Source organism: Urocitellus parryii, chromosome 5 (assembly GCF_045843805.1).
Source record: "Urocitellus parryii isolate mUroPar1 chromosome 5, mUroPar1.hap1, whole genome shotgun sequence".
Classification (NCBI taxonomy): Eukaryota; Metazoa; Chordata; class Mammalia; order Rodentia; family Sciuridae; genus Urocitellus; species Urocitellus parryii.
The window spans coordinates 169,439,632-169,464,426 of record NC_135535.1 but is presented as its reverse complement, the minus strand read 5'-3'; the positions used below and the strand labels follow the sequence as shown (position 1 = coordinate 169,464,426).

Here is a 24,795-nt window from a genome sequence, read left to right as displayed (position 1 = left end):
GCTTTGCAATGAGTGGGTATGAAATGTAAGGTGGCTATTAGCATTTTTGTCTCCTAATTAACATCTCAATGTTGTCCTCTGAGAAATGAGAGTGGTAGGTTTCTCAAATTCTATTTTTTCACTCATTTAATTTATCCTTACTCTGTAGATGGCAGGTTCTAGAAGCAAAGATGGACTCAAAGCCTAGTGCAAGAGTCAGGTAGGTGAACAGGCATACTGTAATAGAAACTGGAGTTTTGTTCACAAACGAATCAGTTCAAACATCCAGATAATGTTTTGGTTAGCTTTGGGGGGAAGAGATCAAAGCTGAACTATTTAATATCATTAAAATAATCATTATTTCTTTCATAAATGGTAACCCAGGCAGTAAGAAGAGAGCTTTTGAATGTTCTGAAAATAAAACCTTGTCAAAGAAACTAAGGCTTCCACCTGACATTGATTATGACTGTAAATTAACCCCAAGAACATCCCAAACTGAAGCAAAATTATGATCTTTTTAAACTAGAAGCTTTATCAGCTCATCCTTCCTGATAGTTCTTTCCAAACTGGTGGGGTTTTTTTTCACTTTCCTATTTTCACTTCTTATTATTAGACTCTATTTTATAACGGTTGGAGAGTGTTTTCCCTCCAGCTTTGGAGCTACCCACTGGCACACAAGTCCTGCTCTCCTTAGCCTGAAAGCCAAAAGCTCAGAGTTCCTAATTGAATTTCTGCCCTCCAGGAGCACAGGGTCACTGGGATCAAGCTGCTGTCAGAGGACTCTATGGAGGCCAGGCTTAGGGCATGCTGGCCTCTGGGCATCATCTCTCTTCACGCTGCCATGTCCAAGTACTCCTGCATCCAAAGCCTGGGGTTGATTTGTTTAATGAAGTCTCCTGTTGAAATAATAGCTCCTTTCCCTGATGTTAGCCATAGTTGTATTTTTGTATTTGTTGAAATAAGAAAGTAGTCTTTGAGACACTAGAGAGCCACCCTGTTTTAAGAATGCTGTGCAAGCTTTTTTCCTCTGGTTTCTGCTGTACATATGTGTTGCTGTACATAGCAAAATTCCTGACCCATACTAAAATAAACCCTTATAGTTGCTTTATTTTGACTTTTTGTTAATATCAGAATAGGTCTGCTAAAGCAAAAAATACCTCTTGGTTGGGAAAATGTAGGACATTTTTATTTGGATATCTCCAAAGTATTATAATTTAACAATTATCAATGCATACTTGAATGGGCCTATTTAATTCCTTATAAAAAAGTTTAGAGCTGAAAAGTCATTTTTATTCCTAATATGTTAAGAAATTAATATTTATTACAACTATAAAATGTTTTTTGCAAATAGCTCACATATATAAGATAAAAGCTGTATGTTATTTTGGATTAAAAAAAGTCTTGATGTCATAACTTCAGCAATGTGACACTTACTTCATTTGAAAGTATACACTCTTGTTTGTACTTTCAATTCACCATAAATTTCAGCATTGTAGAGAATGGGATTAAAACTGTCAACTTTTTCTGATATGTTTTTGAAATCCATCTGGATATGAGAGATAAAATAATTCAGAAAAGAGGTGACCAATTTCATAAAGAATTTTATACAAACTGATTGTTTTTAATTGCATCTAAAATAAATTTGAAAATTTCTCCCCAGGGTTTGAAGGAAAACTTCTCCATAACAGCTCAACTCTCCATGACTTTGTTGGAAGGCAAAAGCCAGCTGCATGATAAGCAGGCTCTTATCCCTCCAAATGCAAATTTGTATGTCACCTCATTTCTGAAGCTCTCCCATGAACACTGATATTTGGAATCTCTTTTGTGTACACAGAATTCTTCACATTAACTTGAATTAGAAAATGCTCATCCCAATGCTTCCCTTGAGAGTTGTTCTGAGAACATTTATCACTGTGTTCCTAGCACCTTTTATTGGAACTGGAACATTGGATATGCTTAATAAGCACTGGCAAAATGATGGAAAGAGTGTGTAAAATTACCACTGATTTTTAAGCATGCATAGATTAGGACTAAACCTTATGTCCTAAACCAATCACACACTGCACATGTATCTCCAAGAAAAATATATCCAACCATGTTCAATGACTTAATTTTTTTTGGCTTACTCTTAATTTCCTCCTTAAGTTTTTATTTGTTGAAAACTGCACAAGGGATTCTGTGTATAAATATTCTTGATGAAGATATTTTTCCTCCATTTACCAATCTCGAAAGTATTACTCTGGTGTCCCAAGTATGGGTTTTGCTGCCCAGGGGCTGCCTATGTGTGTCCATCATGGTACCTGCTTAAACTGGATTGTGATACCTTCTCTGTACAAGTTCTTTACAAGGAGGAACTTGTTTGCCATTGAACTTCAATGGCTTGCATGATGTCAGACACCTGCTAGACCACATATGCATATGTATGTACACATGTGTGGGCATAGGGCTTATTTTGCTTCAAGTTGCTTCTACTAGGAATGTTTTATTCATATTCACAAAACAACCTGAGAAACAGAGTATAATAGAAATGTAGAAATGCACTCCACAATAAACTTTGGAAACCATACCTTTGACTTTTTTTTTCTATAGGATAAGGAATGCTTGGTTTTCCTGACACATTTTGCTGTTTTAAAAGTATAGGTAGGACTGGGGCCATAGCTCAGTGATAGAGTGCTCACCTCACACATGGAAGGCACTGGGTTTGATCCTTAGCACCACATAAAAATAAAATAAAGGTATTGTGTCCATCTACAACTAAAAAAATAATAAAATTTATAGGTAGATACACACATAACTAAATAAAACACCAAGTGGATGTTGATATGGACTGCCACAGAGCTGGGGTACAACAGAGAGACAAAGGGTTCTAGCATCCTCTTTCTCTGCCTTTTCATCCAGACCCTGCCAGTATTTAGTGAGTCAGGGAATTCTTGCTTGATTTTTGAGAAGTGAGTTTAACACTACAGAAGTTATACATTTTTGTGAAATTTATATTAAGGAAAACACACCTAGCATATGGTGGTCTTACATTCTTATGAATCTGAATTATAATTAGGGCAACCATATGCCTACTTAACATGTTCTTGGTTTATGCTTATTTTGCAGATGACTAAAACTGTCTATTGTTATCTAAAAAGTTTTGAGGTTTAGGCAACAATCTACATGGTTAATCAGATTGTAATATGTTGAGGCATATAAAGAGAGAAAGAGAGAGAAACATCTTTAAAAATAACCAGAGTTTAAATGTCTTATTTTTAAGCAGCTTGGATTTTAGGATTTCTGGACCAGAGGATTTTGAGGACATAAGTTCTTGGAGAGATTTAGCCTGTAAACCCTGGGATCACAGCCTGTCTGCTCATTGCACAAAGATACACAAATATATTGTAGTATATGCATAAAAATTCTGATATGTTCCTTACATCATCTTTTACTTTTTAAAATCATGCTCAGACCCAAGTGAATTAGGAAAAAAATTAACATGATCAGGAAGGTAAAATTGCTGCCTAATGCTTTGAAACTCAGTCTGGAGCAAGTCTTTTCAAGAGCATGAGGAACAGGAAGAACCCCAGAAGACACCACCAATTTCCTCATCACTTTGGGAGATTCTAAGGAATATCTGATTCATAATTATCCTATTTTGAAAAGATTTTATTGTAATGTTTGCCCGAGGAGCTTGGTGCCATTAGTCAATGTTCACAACTGTATCAAGAGATCATCTTTATAGAAAACAATATTTATGGATATGTCCTTAATTTTTAGAACATATTTGGTCTAATCCACAAAATGTGTATTATTTTACTGGGGACATAAGCTGCTGCATCTTTTTGTCTCAGCTTTCGAACTCTTAGAACCCTGAAAGGATTGGCAGGACCCAGGCAGGGAGTGGGTACAAGCGTATAGTACAAGTGCTTATGAAGGCAGATCCAGGAAGCCTGGAGAAATGTGTTTGAAGGGTCCTCACCAGAATGGCCTCAACAGTAGGTTGGATAATGAGTAGAGTTTTCTTCACACTCTGTTCTATAGGAATGGTCAAAAGGGAGAATTCCCTTCATAAAAAGTGTCTGCTCTGCCTTTCTTCCAAGTTTACTACTTGAATAATCACAATGACCCTTGATTCTGAGAAGTGTTCTTGTGCATGCTTTGGTATTGCTGTGCTTTAAAATAATTTACCACTGTTGATTTTCTTGAATTCCCATCTGTGAATCTAAGCTGAACTCACTGAACAAGCCTCTGAGCATCCATCAAGAAGCCCGGACGGAAGTCAACAGAACTGTAAACAAGGCTGTTCAGATAAAATAACAAAACATATAACTTAATCTATTTCACCGTACTTACTTGGAATGTACAGGACTCATTCTACACCAAGCACTTGTACTCTACTTACCCCTCACAATGATTCTAAGAAGCAGTAATATTACTTAACTTACTTAACAGGTTAAAAAATTGAGACACAGAGAATAGATATAATTTGTCAGTCTGGCAGTTAGTGGTAGAATACTGAATCCAACCAGCCAGTCAACTGGGAATCATTAGGAAAATCAAAAGAACAAAAGATCTAGCATTTTATAGAAAGTATCTTCAAGGAAACAAATAAACAAATATATATATATATATATATATATATATATATATATATATATATATATGTTTTTCAAATTAATAACTCTTTTAAATTCACTGTTAAATAGCAGATCTTCCTGAAATCATCAGAATGCCATAAAAGAAAATTTGACAGTGTCAGATGCAATAGTTAAATCCTAGTGTCTATTGGCTGTAATGAAACACCAATCAATGATTTACATGGTGCTTTCATTAACACCAATATCATTATAAGGGGTTAGGGCAGACTAAAAAATTAATTAGGTTATTTTGGACATTACTTAGTTATCATATGTTGTATTTATGTGGCATTTCCTAATTCTCTATTGGCAACCACATATATAAAATTTCAATGATACTGTTGGGAAAAAAAATCATCATCACCCCCATTTTAGAGTTGAAAAGTCATCACAATAGCTAAAAAAAATTGTGTGCATGTGTTTGCATGCATATGTGCTACATGAGGCTGAATACTTACCTCAAAACAAGTTTTATAAAGAAAAGCTACTAAAAGGTAATTAACCAAAGCAATGTATGGGCAATGATCTGCCTTTCCTCAATAAAATCAAAATTACTCACTTATTATGTTCTAGATATTCAATGTTAGGACATTCTACATTCGACAAGTCTTCTCTGTCATTATTTTCCGCAAGGACTTATAAATTTGATTATTCATGGCATTAAAGATTTTAGAGTCTATGTATTATAAACACTAATGTACAAATATCAAAACTTTTAGAAAACTGTTTTGAAAAAGAATGAAGCAGAAAGAAAATAATTTGTTTTATTGAATCATATGTTTTCCACAAGTGAAATCATTATTTTTCAATGTGTATATTTTTTTGCCATAGAGTATAACTTTTCTCCAAAAATAAGCCAACAGGCCATTTTATTGTTTCAAAGAATTGCAAAATCAACATCCATTTATGTTAATAATACAATTATGGCAAGTTACATTGACTAAGTAGGAAAGAAAAAATCATTTTTTTCTTAATGTTACAGAAATTCAGTAAGAAGAAAAAAATGGGGAAAGTCAAGAAATGGTAACAGAATGGAAGAACTAATAGAATATTGGTAATTTGTCTGTAGGAATTCTAAGCCTTCAGAATATACACAAGAAGCTTTGTCATGCTCTCTCCTCTCTTTTAAACCTAAACCCTCTACAACTTCCACTAGCATTTTCTCATGTTGCTATTTAAGTCCATCATTCCTTTTTTCCAATTAAATAAGGCAGATGACATCTTTTTAATGTATTTCATAGATTTCTGCAAAGATGCTTTGGCTCAAAGGTTTCAGTGTGAGCCTAAGGGAGGAAGAGGAAAGTGGTATAATATGAAATATGATACCTACATATACATACATGCATGGATATGTATGCATATATATGTATATTTATGCAATATAATATATATATATACTATATATATACAGAGACATAATATCTTTATATATCATTATACATATATGTAATATGTATCTGTGTTTTTCTATATGTAATTGCATTTCATTCCTTCATCTTGGGGTAGATATTAACATGTATTTTAATTTTATTTTTTAAATAAAGAACTGATGATTTTAATGGAATGACTTGAAGAAATAGCACACAGCCAGTGGAAATTTGAGCAGAACTTTAAACTCAGTTCTCTAGGTATTGAATGCCTACATTTGCTCCTGGTCCCCAACCTCCCACTCCAACTAACACAGAGACTCTATCTTCTAAAAATAACTTTTTTTTGTCAATTCTTTCACAAAAACAACAAACTCAAGTCCTAATGATGACTTCAAAATACCATTTCTTCAGCTAGAGTTGCCATATAACTCAGAAAACATTAAAAGAAGATCCAGTCTCAGCCCCAACAGCTAAATGGTTTGTGTTCTTACTCTCTTAGATATGTTTTTCTGGTATTTTACATGGTATTTAGATAACCTTTAGACATACCAGTTTGAGATCTATATAAAGGAGTTAAAGTAAAAGGTAAATCACCCATAGGTAGTCATGGAATTACAAAATGACATGCATTGTGTGGTTTTGTTTGTTCGATTTGTGAGAATGCCATGACAAACTACATTCACACAGAAGAATTATTACACTTGGTTCATTTCTTCTTGTCAAGAGCAATCATTAGTCCACCTGTTATAAACAGGGATACTGCAAATTACTCAAATTATATTTAAGCCATGGTAGACATGCTTCTGAGCCTTTGATGAACCTGAAAATTCTTCCAAGGCTCTGCACCTCATGATTAACCCCATTCTGTAAGGTCTTTACCATTAAGCCTGGATTTCTAGGCATCCCAGCCTCCACCCCCTCCTGTTGATGGAGTTCAGGAATGTGCTCCAAAACTCCATTTTCCTCCCAACCTGCCTCAGCCCTCATGGAATCCTGAGCTGCTGCTCTCGGAGCACTTATTACTGGGGAACCATTTGATAAAGAAGATCCTTGCTGGGTGGAAGAGCTAATAGACTTCCAAAGTGAAAAAGCAAAGCACTAACTGGGATGGTCCTGCAATTTCATATACTATACCATAGAGATATTATTACGCTGCTCTCAATCAATTCTTTTGAAGATGGAAGCTTTTATTTCAAAACGTACTCAGAGAAAAATAGACATAGCATGGAGCAGCAACTCCTTGCCGGCTTCCCCTCCCCATTTTGCTTGCTGCCTGCCCTCTACAACTTCCACTAGCATTTTCTCACATTGCTATGTAAGTCCATCATTCCTTTTTTCCAAACTATCCCCTTGGGCAATGGATACTACTGGACTCCTTCTTCTTTCAAGCAGTTCCATATTTCAAGTGATTCAAGCCTCTTCAAGTAAATTGCTTGATAGATTTCCAAAATGATCACTACAGGTCAAATTCAGTTCAAATGGTATCATTTCCAAAGTTTTGAAAAATCCATTTTTGCAGAAAGGTTGGTGAAACATTTAATGAGCTTCAATTCAGAAGAGACACATCTTTTTAACTCAAATCTGGCCTTATACCACATTTGGCAGATCCAAATGCCTAACTATCTTTTCAGTTACAGTGTCTACCTCTTTCATTCCAGTGAAATATAGATAGCACTATTTCTCAAGTTTATAAAATTTCTAGCAATGGCTTGACAATAAATTAATCATAGCATATCTAGGTTTTGTTCAGATGTTTTGATTCAAGATGTTTCTAGTGATGTGGTTTCCTTCTCCACCCATAATAATTTGTTACTAAATATATTTTTTCAGTTTTCAAAACATGACTTCAATATAGAAAGTATTATACAGAGCACCATTCTTATTAATATATTAATAAGAATGAGTAGATGCATTTAAATAGCTTAATAGGAAAATTAATTTAATATGGAATAGTTTAATATGAAAGCACTTAATTGAAGGTTCTTTCATCAGTCTAATAATAATGAATTATAACAACCTTGATTTAATAGAGACAAGAACACTATCTTTCTTAACCAGAAGACTCTAAGCAGGAGTCAAGTGTTTTAGCCAGGTGTTACATAAATGAATTGTATTTGTAAAGGTCTTATAAAATTAATAACATTCAAAGAAGAAAGTGGTTACAAACACTATTAACCTTTTTATTTAGTTCCCTTTCAGAATTAGGGCTCTATTGTATGTTCAACTTTATAGGTTTATATCCTGCTTTTCATATGCAATATGATATAATGAACATGTTATTGTCCTTAAAGTTTTTGAGAACTCAATATGTAGATATATCCTAATTTATATGGACACTTAAATTCAGAATTTGTGTGTTCTATTACAAATATACCTACAGTGAACATCCCTCCAAATAAATTCACATACATTTCTGTAGGCTAGCTTCTTAGAAACAATATAAGGACTTTCACACATAGGGAAACAGTGCCTTCAGAAAGTGCTTAACAAAGCATACTCCTGCAAGTAGAATGAGAGGTTTCACTGCACCCTCAGCAAAATGGGAATTCACTTAAAATCAATAAATATATCCTATGCAAAAAATCCTGCAAATACCCCAAAACCCAAACCCCCAAAGCCTCATTTGCATTCCTTTGTGATGTTATGCATCTTTCATATTACAGGTCACCTGTATTCCTTTTTAGGTAAAGAATATATTCTTCCCTTCTGCCACTTCCCTATTCAGATTTTATTTTTGTGTCACCCTCAGTATTCTATGTGATTTCTGGATATTAATTCTTTGCCACATTGGTTCTTCATTCTTCTCAGAGGTTAACTTATAATTTTGTTTCGGACATAATGTAAACAGAACAAAGTGTAATGTTGTATGAAATGTTCAGATGAAAAAACAATGTCCTGTCAATGTTGCTTAATTTTTCCTTCCATTACTTCTTTTTTTACTCACAAATTGCTTTCAATGCTGACATAAATAAACATGTCACTTTATCTTTTATTTTCCTTAGGCTTTATTTATTTACTGCAATACCTTCTGACTCCATTGAGAACAACTCTTGTGTAGAGAGACAGATCAAAGTATGCTTGGGGTTTGGATTATCTGATAGGCAGCCTGATTGAACAGTCAGTCCCTCATTTCTTCATTTTACCTCTGGCTCATGAATCCATCCTTGTTCTATATTAAGACTCACTGAGTTCCAGGATATGTTTTTATTAGTTGCCATGTGGACATACATGACTTCATAATATATTTTGATTCAGAAGAACAAATTTCCAATTTTCCATGTTTCTTTACTTATTGTTCTATTTATTTATTTATTTTTGTACTTGAGACTGAATCCAGGGGTGCTTTATCACTGAACCACATCCCCAGCCATTATCTTTTTGTTGTTGTTGTATTTTATTTAGAGACAGGATCTCAGTAAGTTGCTTAGGGCCTCACTGAGTTGCTGAGGCTGGCTTTGAGCAGTGATCCTCCTGCCTCAGCCACCAGAGCCACTGGAATTACAGGCATGTGCCCCTGTGCCTGGCTATGACCTTAGAATTCATTTTAAATTTTATTCATTTGCTTTATAGTTTTATTTATTAATAATATAAGTGATTTTTTGAAAAAAAAATTGAAAGTGCACACAGAATGAGACAATAACAAAAGAAATCTTACCCCCTTCTCACTGCTTTTTTTCTGAAATTAACACTGTCTTTTTTTCAACATGTACTTTCAGGATTTCTATTATAGATAGTTTGGAAGCTTTGCCACTATTCCTCCTGGGCAATGAGAAAAGAATGTGTCAGAGCAAGGTCTCTTTTCTGAGTGTGGAAACAATTCAATACAATTTTTTAATTTGCTTTACAATTTATCATAGGAATGCATTTTTAATTGAGAAGACATCATGTTAATTTCTCAGATTTTCATTTATAATCTTTGTGACATGTGAAAAATAAACTATACATTAGATACATGTGCAAGCCATTGTATTGCCACTCTAATATACTAAATGGTGTCTTATTTTGCTTGAAACATAATCTAGCAACTAATGTGTCATAAAGATGCCACCGTAAGCATGCCAGTTATTGTAAAGCACTTTGCTTTCTTTTTGTTATTTCCTAATGATGAAGTATTTCACTCCTGGAAACACGTTACGAACTGCATTGCTACTTAATTCTTAAACTCATTTCTGTATGTATTTATTCAACATTCTCTTGGTGATAGGAGGTCCTAAATAAACATTTCTCAAAGGGGAGAAGAATGAATGAAACATACTACTTAAATAGAGTGCTATACAAAATGCCACATTAATAACTATGCAGGGATTTTTAGAAGTGGCTGATGTAGGAACAAATGCATGACTTTTATTCACAGCAAAGCCTGAGAAATGAATAGTGGGTACATGTGATGTGTGATTTATTCATACAACACTAGTAGGAGATTTATAGGCATCTATTAACCTACTTGAGTTCCAACCCTGTCTTAGCTTGTCTTTTGTCACGATTAGCTGTGTTGTCACTGTATGTTAAATAACAAGTTGTCTAAACTGAAATATGCAAGAAATACGAAGACAGAAGATGAAAATTATTACACATGTACATCACTTCAGCTAAACCACAGATATATCTCTGCTTGTATGTATGTGTTACAAAAATTACACATGCACATGTATTTACACAAAAGCAAGATGTATTATAATGGACTGAATTATGTCTCAAAAAATCTATATATTAAAGTACTAATAATCAATACTGAAAAATGTGATCATATTTGGAGAAAAGATCTATACTGAAGTAATTATATCAATATAAGTTCATTAGTTTTGGCTCTAAGCCAATCTAACTGGTGCCTATACAAGAGGAGCAAATTTGAACACACAAATCTACAGAGGACAAAGAAGAAGACACAGGTAGATGATGGCCATCTATAAGCAGAGAAGAAAAGTTCAGGAGAAACCAACCCTGCTGACTCCATCATCATAGACTTCTAGTCTCCAGAACTGTGAGAAAAGAAATTTCTGGTGTTCAGCTACATAGTCTGTCATAGTTGGTTATAGCAGCCCTAGGAAATTAATACAGCCATCAACTTTAGAATTAGAAAAGCCATATGTTGGGAAAAAACAATTATTTTGCTCCTGTCTGCATACTCATCTTTGAAAAAGATGAATATTATCGGCCTGCACATTATGGTAGGACCTGATTTGATTCTTCCCTGTAGTAAAACATCACTAAAGAAAATTACTACATTAGCTGACACTTCTAATGGATCACCCTTCCTTCAATAGATTAGAAGTCCAAGTTGAAGTGACTACTACCCACTGCCTTAGTCCATTTTGCATTGCTTTAACAAAATATCCAAGTTTTTGGGCTGGGATTGTGGCTCAGCGGTAGAGCGCTCGCTTAGCATGGGAGGGACTCAGGTTTGATCCTCAGCACCACATAAAAATAAAGGCATTGTGTTGTGTCCATCTACACCTAAAAAATAAATATTTTTAAAAATATCCGCGTTTATGGGTAACTTATAAAATAAAGGTTAATTTGAGTCATACTTCTGGTGACTAGTAGGTACAAATATCCCAGTGACAGCATCCCAATGAGGGTCCCAGACTGCATGACACTATGGCAGAGAAGCAGGAAGGAACCAGCTGCATGTGGAAGGGCACATGTGTGAACAAGGAAGCTAGAGACAGTGGAGATGGCAAGGCTGTTCTTTTTATAACAGCCTGATCTTGAGGTAACCAAACCACTCGAAGGAGACCTGTCCCACACTTTCAAGTCAGCATTAATGCATTAATGCATTCAGTTAGAGCCTCCATGACCTACTTACCTTCCACAGGGCTTCACCTCGTAAAGGTTCCAACACCTCAACATCAACAGACAAGGAACCAAACTTCCAACACATGAACCTCTGGGTCACCAGCCCTAACCACAGGATAGCACCCCCTTCCATGTGTTGATCACACTTGATTGACTAAGGTAAGATTAACAGGTAGCTGAGTGTCTGAAAGACCTTGGACCGACATTAGGCTTTGAAAAGGTACCACATTCATTTCTCTTTGAGGTGCTTAGATCACTTGTGTGCTCCCTACCAGTACCCTGTTGGATATAACACATGTGGCAAGAGAAGAGACATGTGGGGAGGACTCGTTCCCAGGCAGCTTCATCCCAAACTCAGGTTCACAATGAATAGGAATGGGGTGAAGGATTTGCAAATGGAACAAACTTAATGGCATTGCTAAAGTCAAGAGAAAGCCAGATGTCAAAAACAAGGAAATAAAGACCTCAGTACCATTTGATCCAATACAGAACATATGGTAAGCTTTTTTTTTTTTTTTTTTTTTTTTTTTTTTTTTTTTTTTTTTTTTTTTATACCAGGGATTGAACCACAGGCAGAGCTTAACCAATGAACCACATTCCCAGCCTTGTTATACTTATTTATTTATTTAGAATTTTGAAACAGGGCCTTGCTAAATAGCTTAGAGCCTTGCTGAGGCTAGTCTTGAACTTGTAATTTCCCTGTCTCAGCCTTTTCAGTCACTGAGATTACAGGCATATACCACCATGCCTGGAGACATATGAAAACTTCTACTGAGATATGCAACTATCATTTATCAGTTCTTCCAGACCTGTGTGGCTGCCCCCTGTGGCCACATGTCCTCCCTGTGGACTGCACCTGGCTCTTGAACTCACACAGGTTTTGCTGTCACATTCTTAATCTATAACTGTAAGATGCATTTCTCTGCACTATCTTAATAAAACAACATGGGAATAAAGTTTTATAATAGCAACAAAGAGGGGGGGAAAGTCATAATTTTCCAAGCTTCATGGTTCAGAATAATTAATTTAATAACTGTGTCATATGAGAAGAGTAAATAAAGAGAAGAAAAGGGGTGTGGATATATGTGATCACTGAAGCATACACAATTGCAAGGAAAAACAAATTATCAGGGTAGTGTCAGAAATAAAAGCTCCGTGGGAAATTTTTTTTGCATGTTAATTTGATTCTTCTATTGAGCCTTAAAGCTGCAGTGTCTCTACAAGAGAACTGTTTATCTCCACTTGTTTTTATTTTTAGCTATTATATAACCTTATGTCTCTAAAAACCAATTAAACACCTTTCTGATCTCTGCTGGGAATTTTCCTTAAGTAGTTGTCTACTAGACCATAACAGGACTGTGATTTCATTTACAACATCTTGCTGGAGATTGTTTCATCATCAGAGGTGTTAAAAAAAAAGAACTGGAATTAATCAAGGACAGCAGAATCAAAATAAAATGCAGTTCTCTCTGGACACAGTTACATTCTCTGGGGTTCGTTTCACATGAAACACCAAGACTCTAGACCTAAGAGGAAGTGTTTTATTTTCTTGCCATGGTCCTTAAATTTGCAAGAAAGGATTATTTTTGAGTACAAGGAGACAAACTTAAATCCCATGCCAGAAATATAGGCTTCTAAAGAAATTATTTCCTTTAAATTGGCAGATATAAAACTAAGTGTTCCTTGATTTGGTTAGCTAAAGCTTAAACCTCATCTATTCTCCCTTGTTTCATCCTTGAATGTTAAGGAGATATCTCCTTTGCCTTTCCATATTAAGACTCTCAATATTTCCATTCAAATGGCAGGGCTCTATACATCCTGGATATTGTATATTCCCAAGATCACCATCATCCTCCACCTCTTTCTAAGAGCCAGCCCTTGAAACCAGCGGCCGCAGTGGCTTACCGACAATGTTTATGAGATCCTGTCAGGGTTTCAATCACAAAGCACTCGCCATCATTGAGACAGTATGCAAGGTCCTTGTCTCGGCAGGGTTTGAAGTGCTCGGATCTCTCAGTGGAATATGTCGTTGTATCTGTCAAGGAGAGCACAGAGGGAATACTGTCAGCATGCATTCCAACACCAACTGCTCCTGTCACTGGCCCAGATGTGTGCATCCAGGCCTGTGTATGGGGTACAATGGCAGGGACTTGAGACAAACAGGATTGACACTAAACAGTATTGAGCAACACAGCTAGTTAACCCACTGTATTCAGTTGTCCTCATCAGCCCTCTATATCCGCAAGTCCACATCCTGGGATTCAACCAACTATAGATGGAAAAAATTCAGAAAGATAAGAGCTGTATCTGTACTGAACATATCTACACTTCTTTTTATCTTGTTGCATCACATACAATGTAACATCTATTTATATACCATTTACATTGTACTTGGTATCATAAAACAATCCAGAGATGATTTAAAGTATATAAAGGGGCATGCATAGGTTATGCAAACTCTACTCCATGTTACTCAAGAGGCATGCACATCCATCTGGACACCAATCCATTGAGTCTCCTGAACCAATACCCTGAGGTTGACGAGGGACCACTGTATTTCTTCACTGGGTTTTAATAATTGGAGTTACTCTAGAGAAGTCTCATTTGAGGACACATTAACAGTAAAAGTTGATTGATCCTGAGCCAAACACCCAAATCTACTTTCAGCAAATGTGTTGTATGAAGTATTGAAACAACATCTTTTTTTGCTTTATTGTTGCCAAATATCATTAAACATCTGATCAGTGTATTTCGTGATTGTTCTGTAGAAAACTCATGTCAGTTTTTGAGTTCTTTTAGCTACAGCTACAATTGGCTAATATCTAAGCCAATTATTCTTTCACTTTCTCCTTTTATTATGTAATTAAAATGCAAATGTTCCAAATTCTGAAACAGATAATCACATGTGAAGAATGTTTCTGGTAAATATTTAACAGGACCAAATTATTGTCATTTTTTAGCATTCTCTTAAACATGTATTTTTGAAATCATAATCAGTTACATTTTTAAATTAAGCTATACATCTATAGCTGCTTTCCAAATATGAAACTAACCATAAATATGTACTATCTATAGGATACAGATTCTATCACCATATGTAGACATTTTTCTAGCTATAGAATTTTCAGCATATGAAGTATTAACACCAATTCCACTTTAACAGTCAAGAGAAAATATATGTATTTAAAAAGTCAAAGATGAATAAATTATTCAACATAAGCTTTTTAAATTTCCTTTTTATAGATCTAGATTGCTAATAATGTTCACCAGCATGGCATACGAAATCAGCTCACTAACTACAGGTCACAATGAGCTTCTTCCCTGCTTTTCATGCAAACTGATGGGAAACCAATCATCTTAAAAGGAAACCTGCTCATGTCTCTCCCACATCTAAAAGTCCTCAGTGGGGCTGACATATATACAGTGGCAAAATGGAAACTTGGCATGTGTGAAGCCCTGTGTTCAATCCCCAGCACCACAATCAATGAATACATAAATAAATATATTTTTTAAGGAAATAAATATTCCTCAGTGGTTACTGTCATGAGGATAACTTAATAAAACAAAGAAAGATAGACTTTCTTTTAACTTTAATTTCTTTTAATGTAATTTTGCCTATCTGCTCTCTTTTTAATAGCATTAGAGGAGTACTGGGGATTAAACCCAGGGGCTTTAACCACTGAGCAACATCCCCAGCTTCCCCTTCAACTTTTTTTTTTATATTTTATCTAGAAACAGGGTCTTGCTGAATTGCTTAAGACCTCAATAAATTGGTGAGGCCGGTTTTGAACTTGCAATCCTCCTGCCTCAGCACCATCCCCCTCCCAGAGCCAAAGGGATGATGGACATCTCGCTGGTCACTTCTTGCACTCCAAACATACCAAACATACAACTTAATTTTCAACTATTATTGTATTCCCCTCAAATGCCAGGTTCTGTCACACTGCTCTTGTTCAATCAAACTTCTTTCTCATCCACTTATTTTTATTTTTTTTTTTGGGAGAGACCCTGAAATCCTTCAGAACTTGAACGATCTACTCCTGTCCTGTGCCTCCCCCAACCCTGCTTCCCATTATTCATTTAATGCCATAGTAGTTTGTTCCTAAGTTTATCCATAACCATCCTTTTAGTCTATGAACTCCTTTAGGAGAGGAGTTGAAATCTAATCAGAATTGTTGCTCAGTAAAAATATTGTCAATAAATCTGTCCTCCTAACATCACCAGCCATTTAAATGGTATGAATGAAAGATGGGGTCATTTAAGATCTCATTACATCTCTATCAATAGTTATTGTATCTCTTCAAGCAAAACATTAGATACAACTTTACAATTATGCTATTGTTTTGGTAGATGTATAATGTTAATGAATATTTCAAAAACAATACCTTAAGATTATTTATATAACTCTCATATTCCTCACTTATTGTGAGCATTGAAAAAACAAATTGACTTTTTGGTATCCTCCTTCTTGGTGTTACAATGGAAACTTTTTTTTTTTCAGTGTAAAATATCTGATTGTTAATACTTTGAAACAAAACAAAGACTCTGCAAACAGACACATTTTCCATTTTCTAAGAGATTGTCTGTACAGTGAAGATCTGTTATTCAAGGCAGTGTGTGATAAACAGCCACACAGAATCAATCTCTCTTTCTCTGGGAAATATTTAATATTCACGAGATCCAACCAAGATATTCAATATGAAATGCCACACAGTTCACTGCTACTCTGACTGCTGAAGTACATTGACTCATGATCAGTTAGTTAACTTTTCCTTTAATTTCTTATTATCTGTTTATTGATATTCACTGATCATTCCTTTAAGAACAGCTTTTCATTAACATAACCTACAGCATAAAAAGTGAGATCCTTATTTTATAATCAGTGGTTTTAACAAGCTACAGACTCCAAAGGCAATACAATGGCAAAGCAATTACAATCAATTATTTCCATCTGACAAGGGATGTCTACTGTGGTTACCGCCTATCAAGTTGCCAGTTATTGGAATGTTACAGAGGATCAGAGACGGGCACAAGTGTCTCTGCCAGTCCTGGGTGGGAGAGCACAGAGATATGCAGCTTAGCGTATGCTCAGATTTTCTATTTCCATAGCTCAGAGGATTATGAAATTAATTAAAACACACATACTTATCTCTTATAATGCCTTAAGTGGTTTCAAAGAAACATCATTATTACCCCTTTGAATAGCTTAATGTTATAAAAGTGAAAATATGCAGTGTTTGTGCTTCTTATAGTCAGTAAAATACAAATATCAATAAATTTGAAATCTTAAAAGAGTTTGCCTAAGCATTTCAACATAGAGTGCCAAAAATCACAGAGACTTTGGGTAGGGTAAGGTACATTCATCATGACATGATAATTTGCTCTTGAAAGTCATGTCAATGCTATGGATAGAAACAGAAAATGAAGTCACTATTCTGTTAAGACTTTTGTTAAGTACATAATAAGCATATTATATCCAAATCACTTTTGGCCAGACCATCTATTATCACCACACATAGTCTAACAAAGAGACAGTGATGATGTTGGGTTATGCCTTCCAATACTTATATAATTGATATTGATACCCTCAGATATTTACACACACACACACACACACACACACACACACACTCTTAATTCTTTAACATAAAATATATTACAAAAATTAAATAGCACAAATTGAAATAGAGAAATAAGACAAATATTAAATATAAGGTGCAATTCTTCTCTCCTCCCCTAAGGTAATATAACAGGTTCTAATACATTCAGCTGAGTATTTTGTTTAGAAGGGTAAACAGAAAATTTGTAGGAATGAAATAACAAATAAGATCTAACTCCAAGTTGTAGCTGTGAACAACCTTGGGGTATCTTAGTAATCAGATATAGAGCTCTCACCTATGAATGTATCTAACATTGTGAAACCTGTTTTTATTTTTAAAAACTGTATCCTATAAGATAATCTAATAAATTAAGCTGGGTATAGAGTACATGGTACCATTTTGTCATATAATTAATCAAACACCTATTGTATTATGTTTTTAAAATATATTTAGATGTTTATTCTTTATTCTTTCATTCATATATGGTACTGAAAATCAAACCCAATGCCCCATACATGCTAGGCAAATTCTCTACAACTGAGCCACAACTCCAGCCCCATCAAATATCTATTCTATACATATAATTTGGTAAATTTATTATAGCTATTATTGGCCATCAAAAACTGTATGAATGAAGGTCTAGGTGAGTCAATATTGCCATGTATCCCCATTTGTCTTTCAAGGCTCTTCTTTATGCTTCCTTACTCTAGAGAGTGCTTCATTAGACATCACTCTTTCCACCTGTACCTCTATATGGATATCCCATCTGATTGGATCATGAGTGTTTGTGGAGGACAGCAGGCCTCCACATCTCCCATGGTCTTATACATGGCCTGACAGGAAGGTGCACACAATAGATGCTTATAGAAGAATAATCTGTTTATTCAGAGTCTTTTTCTAAATGTTTGTGGTGCAAAGTATGCAATATTTTTGTTACATCATAAAAGAAATCTCTATTTAAAAAAATGGAAGAACATGAATAAATGTTTAGAAGTTAGGATGTGAGAAGTGTTTCAAAACCAATTTATGCAGATTTTATATAGATAGAAAGATAAGCTCCACAGCATGGAGGATGAAAGAAAACAAAAAAAAAAAATTAAGAAGTGTTTTTTAAAGAGAGGGGCATGCAGGATAGAGGATTGTGAAGTTTAAGAAGAGCAGAGATGGTGCTAAGGAAGAGCCTTCCAAGCCCCATGATCAGCAGTCAAGGGCTTAGCTCTAAGAAAGAAGTCAGTCCACTGGTTGAAGTATAGTGCCCCATCACTTGGGGCCACTTGAGCTATGCAATTATCTGAATCACTCATCTGGCACTTATTATGTGTAGTTTAATGTGTATTCTTCTTTATTTTTTTAATGGGTTTTGGTCTCTCTTTCCAGGGAGGTCAGGGAGAGTACTTTGTTTTTAACTTCTGTATTCTTTCCACACCATGTAGCATACATAGTAAGCAATCAGTACAGTAATTAAACGCACAGTGGGACATGGTGGTGGTTAATTCATTAAAGGCAAAATGGAAAAGAAATGTAAGGCTGGAAGACAGAAATCCCTGCAGATTTTGCAATGGGAGTTAATTTACTAATGAATACAACGATGACTGGTTTTCCCCTTAAGTACTGAGTTGAACCTGAATATTACTTCTGCAGGTTCTCTAAGTCTCCAACACAAAGCTGAACACTGTGGGAATCCATATTTTGTTGGAGGAACAAGAGTGCTAAATTGGCTATTACAGATAATAATTGCAGTAGATAGCCAAAGAAAAGAAGAACTTAATTTGGACTATAGTTATCTAGGAAGGCATCCCAAAGGATTGGCATTGAAGCTGGATCTTGAATATATGTGATTCAATTGGCAAAGAAGAGGAAGATCACCTGAGGAAGAAAAATGCTAAGGCACAGAGGAGACCCTAAATAAATTTTTACACTCCTGGCTCATAAATGTCAGATTCCTCAGAATTTTCTTTTTTTTCCCCACTGAGTTAATGATGTGACAATTTTCTAAGAAAAGTTCAGAATCTGGTCATGTCATTTAAAAGCTTTTAGGATTTGTGAAATACCTTTGCAGGTCTGAAGACATTTAAGTATGTTCACAGACTCCAGCACCCTCTTCTGAGGCAACAGTGTAAATGAAATGGGATGCAATATATTAGAATTTCTTATTGAAATTACTATTCTTCAGGCACCCCTGGAGCATTAGTTTGACTTACAAAATATTTAATGGTCAAGGAAAACTGGAATTAAAACCTAGTGGCATTTTAAAGAGAGAGAGAGAGAGAGAGAGAGAGAGAGAGAGAGAGAGAGAGAGAGAGAGAGAGAGAGAAACATTTCTCAGCTGGCAGGGGCTAAAGACAGCTTTCTCTACAGTACCAGAGATTAGACAATTGTTCACTCCCTGGCAAGAGAGAAATGGGACCATTGAGAAAGAAATTCGAGAGTTCAATTGAGTCGTGAGACTGCTGTGAGGACTGACAGCTCTTGATATACCCCCAGAGCCATCAATTCTTGCTACAAATGTAGAGGGGGCCCTTGTTAAGTTTGTATGATATTCCTGCCATCTTTCAGCTGGAAATACTGCTTTTAAAAATGGTTTCATCTTAAATAAACCTGTGCAGGGCGTAGTTTGTTAAACAGGAATGAGTTTATTTTGGAACTGGAGAATGCATACTGAAGAGGGATATATTTCTAGCTACCTGTGCAAAAACACATTCGTTTACAAACTGCTTTCTCCCACAATGGTAGTAGCAGCAGCTACAGTTACTGGAGCCCTCAGCTTGTGCTAAATTTTGTGCTGTATTCTTCATAAACATCATGTGATTGCTTTCCACATCACTTTTCTGAAAGGGCCCATTCTGTGTTACCACCTAATTCTAAATCCAATGGGGGTTGGATTTCTTATTTTCTCATCTTGTTGGAATTCTCTAAAGCATCTGACACTCTTTAAGAATTTCTGACTTCCTGAAAAAAAACTTCTTTTATTGTCTTCCATATTATGACATATTCTGGATTTTTCTCTTGATCCTTGACTGTTGCCACCTTAGTCTCACCTAATTTATATTCAAATGCCAGATGACTAAAGGATTGGTTTTCAAATAATTCCTAATATATACTCCACATCTTGATCAGCATTTTTTTTTTCATTAGCTACCTCTTAGGCCTTCAAAGAACACTATGCTTTTGTGCTATTATTTATTCTCCTTATTTTATAAATGGGGACAGTAAATCTTAGGGAGTTTATGTCCTTGGCCCAAGGCCTCATGACTCTTACTTGTTAACTTGTGGAGTAAAACAAACACAGTTGGATTTGCTTTACTATGGTGCTTCACAAAGGTCACTTTTTTGTTTCTGTTCTTTTACTTATTCTCTTAGTCATCGCTATTTGCAGTGCGGTCCTCAAACCAGTAATGTCAGGATCATATGTGAGCCAGCATGCACCTCATCCCAGAACTACCACATTAGAAACCCTAAAGGTGATGAGAATCAGCTGTTCTGGATGATTGTTATCATCTACATGCCAATAACTCTCATATTCACACTACAAGCCCATCATTTTCTCAGAATTCCAGACTGCCTCCCCTCCCCTACTGGTGACCATCCCAAATATACCTCAAAATTAACTTGTTGGAAACAACTCTTGTTCTTCCTCCACAAACCTGTTTGGCCCCACTCTGTATGCCAGAAGCCGAGTAGCCATCTTTCCTTGATCTTCCACGTACAATAATCAAATATTATTGACTCTACCTTCCAAATACTTTTTTTAATATTTTCCATCTTATGCCACCTGGACTAATACGCCTTCCAGGCCTACCTACACACGTTTTGCACCCTAAAATGAATTATCCACATTAAAATCAGTTTGTATAATATGTGTAGAAAACAAATGATTGGTCATTTCCATGTAGAAAACCATGTAGTGGCTTTTCCTGGTTTTTATGATAAGAACCAAAATCTTCCTAAGTCCTCACGCTCTGTGGTTCTCTCTTATATAATGGCTGCTTCACTTTTTCAATATACAAGCCACAGTTGTTCAAATGCCCCATCATCTGAGGCCTTTGTGCATGCTCCCTTTTGCAGGGTGCTACCAGGACTCCATGGATTCTCACAGTCATCTAGAGATGTCATCCAGAGCACATGTGAGAAGGAAGAGACAAATTTAGCAAAAAAATAAATTTCCATTAGATTTTTTTTTTTTCTCTATAAAACTCTCTGAGTTGCCAAGTGGAGTCTTTCTTCTCTTAGGCCCCTCTCCCATTTAGGTCGCCTCCTGTTCCTTTCCTCTTTCTGTCGTTCATTCTTTCAGTCAAAGACATTTGGACACCTACACATGGTCTGAAACTACAGATAACACGTGGGGCTGGGAAGTTTGGACTTTGATTTGATTTGGCAAAATTTAACTAAACCGAGCCTGACTCTGGGATTATTCTCAGATTTCCAATGAAAAATAATGACTTTTATTATTTGTATCAATATACAAGCCACGGTTGTTGGTGTTTTTATGTCCATTCTGCTGCTCTTCTATAGGCAAGGTGCTACTACTTTAAAAAGTGGAAAATTGTTCTATTGGCAGCCAAATCCAAATGAGCAAACATGATATTCAGCTAACAAGCCACAGTTGTTGGGGTTTTTATGTACATTCATAGACCATGAACTTCTGTTGGAAGATACAAACATTTTTTATTTGGTGGGGAGTGAAGAGGAGCTGTGTTCTTAATAACTAACCCATCACCTGTCACCCAGTAATTATTTAATAAATGTCTACAGAATGAATATCTTATACTAACCCTGAACTTTAGAATTTACCTAGAGTAAGTGAGATTTTTAATATACCCATAGAGACTTTGTTTCATCTAAGAGCCTTGCTAGGGAATTTGAACTATGAGTTAACTATGCCACATGCTGAGTTACCCCTTGGGACAGCAAGGGTACATAGCATAGGGAATAGATGCTGTGAAGAAGTAGAGACAATTTGGTGTCCAACCAGATTGAAAACTGAGGATACAGGAGGATTCCAGTAGGTTTGTGATTGGCAAAGAAGTAGAAGTCACATTGGTCAGAAGCGGGGGGATACCTAGCAAAGTAGTATTGCCTCTGGTTCCAAACACAGAGAGTATCTTGACTGAATATCATGTTTTCTCATTTGGATTTGGCTGCCAGTAGGACAATTTAACACTTTTTAAAACATCACCTAGCCTATAGAAGAGCAGCAGAATGTACATAAAAACACCAATACCTTCAGTGAAGGAAACAGCAGGTGACTGGCCAAGCTTGAGATCCAAAGAAAAGAGCTCTGAGCCTATGTTGGCAGGGCCCATTTAAACTTCTCCAGTCGAGAGAGCTTAGTTGACAGACTTCGGGTTAGAGGTTGTCCTTCAAGTTGGGGGCATTGGGGGATTTTAATGAGATGTCATTGCAAATCTGAATTACACTACTTTCCCTTTGATAGCCTGTTCTCTGGGCATATTTCTAATTGGGTCTTTATTTCAAATGTAAGAATGTCTTTCACAATAGGATCACTACCCATGTTTGGGACAGGATTTCATGCTCTGGGACATCTTCATCTACCAGAGTAACCTTTATGTGACATACTGTGAATGAAACCTCTTGTGCATTTGCCAAAAATCTTCCCCACAACTGGATTCCAACCAGTCAAGACCTTACACATGAATCTAAATAGCACATCTGAGCTCACTTCACCCTGTGCCTACAACTCCATTGTGCCTTCATTACACAAACTTAATGTTTTCCAGTTCATTCTACATTTCCCCACACAAGTTGAAAAGAGAAGGTTCATCAGGACTACACATCTTGGTCTTCCTCTTATGTTCCCAACACTGGAAACTTTCAGGCTTCTTTAAGACTCTGTGAATTTAAACCTGTTATTCCTTTTACCTCACAGACCCAGCTATATGCCTCTGCCTAGCAAAAGACATTCTAATTGATTGAGATATACATAAAATCTAAGTCCCTAATGAAGTCTTTCCCAACTCCTCAAGTTAGAAGGAGCTGGCAGAATTCAGAGCTCCACTATCCCTAATGCTATGATTATCACTCTAAAAATGCTACCAGACTGCCTAGGAGTTTGTTCACCACCTCTTTCCAAACTAGATTATGATTTTTTTGTAGTAACCTAGCAAGGCCATCTCTGCATCCTCATAATTTATCCCAGGGCCTAACATATAGTGGATGCTTAATGCATGCTTTCTGAGTGAATAACTATCATAATGGTTATAACAATGATGATTATCCTAACACCCCAGGCTCACATATATCTTTAGCAGGATAAGGTAAACACCATCTTGCAGATCCCTACCAGTAATGATATATCTAGAGATAAATAATGAAAAAACATATCAGTGCTTATGTGAGTAGATCTGAGGCAGACTAATAATCCAGCTTATGTTTTTGTTTGATGTAATAGGTTCCACTGAAAATAAAGTTTATTTTTTTATAAACATTTATATAATTCGTTTACTCAAAAACTTTCTCCTTATTCAAATTTCTTGCCTCCAAATATTCAAAATATTTACTAAGTGCTATGGAAATGACAGCTTTAATTGGAATAAATGTGTGTCCGTTAAACAAAAAAAAACAAAAAAAAAAAAACAGCAGAGTCCTGATGGCCCCATATGTGAACAGATGTTAACACTCTGGTACCTGGATTAATACTGAGGAGATCTGGAAAACCTGGCACAGGGTATCCAAGATGGCAATGGAGGGCATCATTCAGAAGGGTTTGAGCAGCAGTTATTTACCAACTAAAATAAAATCAATACAGTTATTTTAACAGTTGATACAATTAAGGAAACTCTCGGCTCTCTGTGATCTAAATCTGTATTTAATGCTTGTAGTTTTAACAATTCAAACTGGGATAATAGAGACTGTAGAAGTAATAATAAGTAAGTAATAATAAGGCCTGGGATGAACCTATTAATCAGGTGTAAATATTATTTTCACTTTACAGAAAAGAAACTGAAGCTTGGAAGAATCATGTACTATTCTTAGAATTTCATAGCTCATCAATGGAAACAGGGGAAAAGACACAGGAGCTCAGTTCCTTAATGAACACTCTTTAGCACTCTGTGATTCTACCTGAGCTGAGTTTTGGACTCTTTTAGGTGAGTATATTTGAGCCCCTCCTTGCCAAACAGTCTCTTGGTCTCTCTAATGTAAGTAAATATAAGAGCAATTTAGGGCACTATTTTAGCATAATCTATACATTTTTTCACTCATCCACCCAACATTATTTTTCTAAGAACATACTGAAACACTGCAAGAGGCAGGTATTGGGAGCAGGTAGGTACAAAAATAAAACAAAGAGTTGGAATTTTTATTGCTTTCTCTATGATTCTCAAAAATCTTTCAGAAAACTGAACACCCCTCACTGTAATTATTTAAAGTCTTATTTTATACCTCCATAGACTGTAGTTGCATCCTTTATTT

General features: G+C 35.7%; 1 protein-coding gene across 7 annotated transcripts in view; it reads right to left on the bottom strand.

The window, feature by feature from the left end:
* Nrg3 (neuregulin 3) overlaps positions 1–24,795 on the bottom strand; it is a 1,010,915-nt gene that overhangs the window by 567,248 nt on the left and 418,872 nt on the right. For all 7 annotated transcript variants that reach the window (XM_077799160.1, XM_077799157.1, XM_077799161.1 and 4 more), the window contains exon 2: positions 13,670–13,799. In XM_077799160.1, coding sequence (XP_077655286.1) covers positions 13,670–13,799 — 130 coding nt within the window. The remainder of the gene's footprint in view (positions 1–13,669; positions 13,800–24,795) is intronic.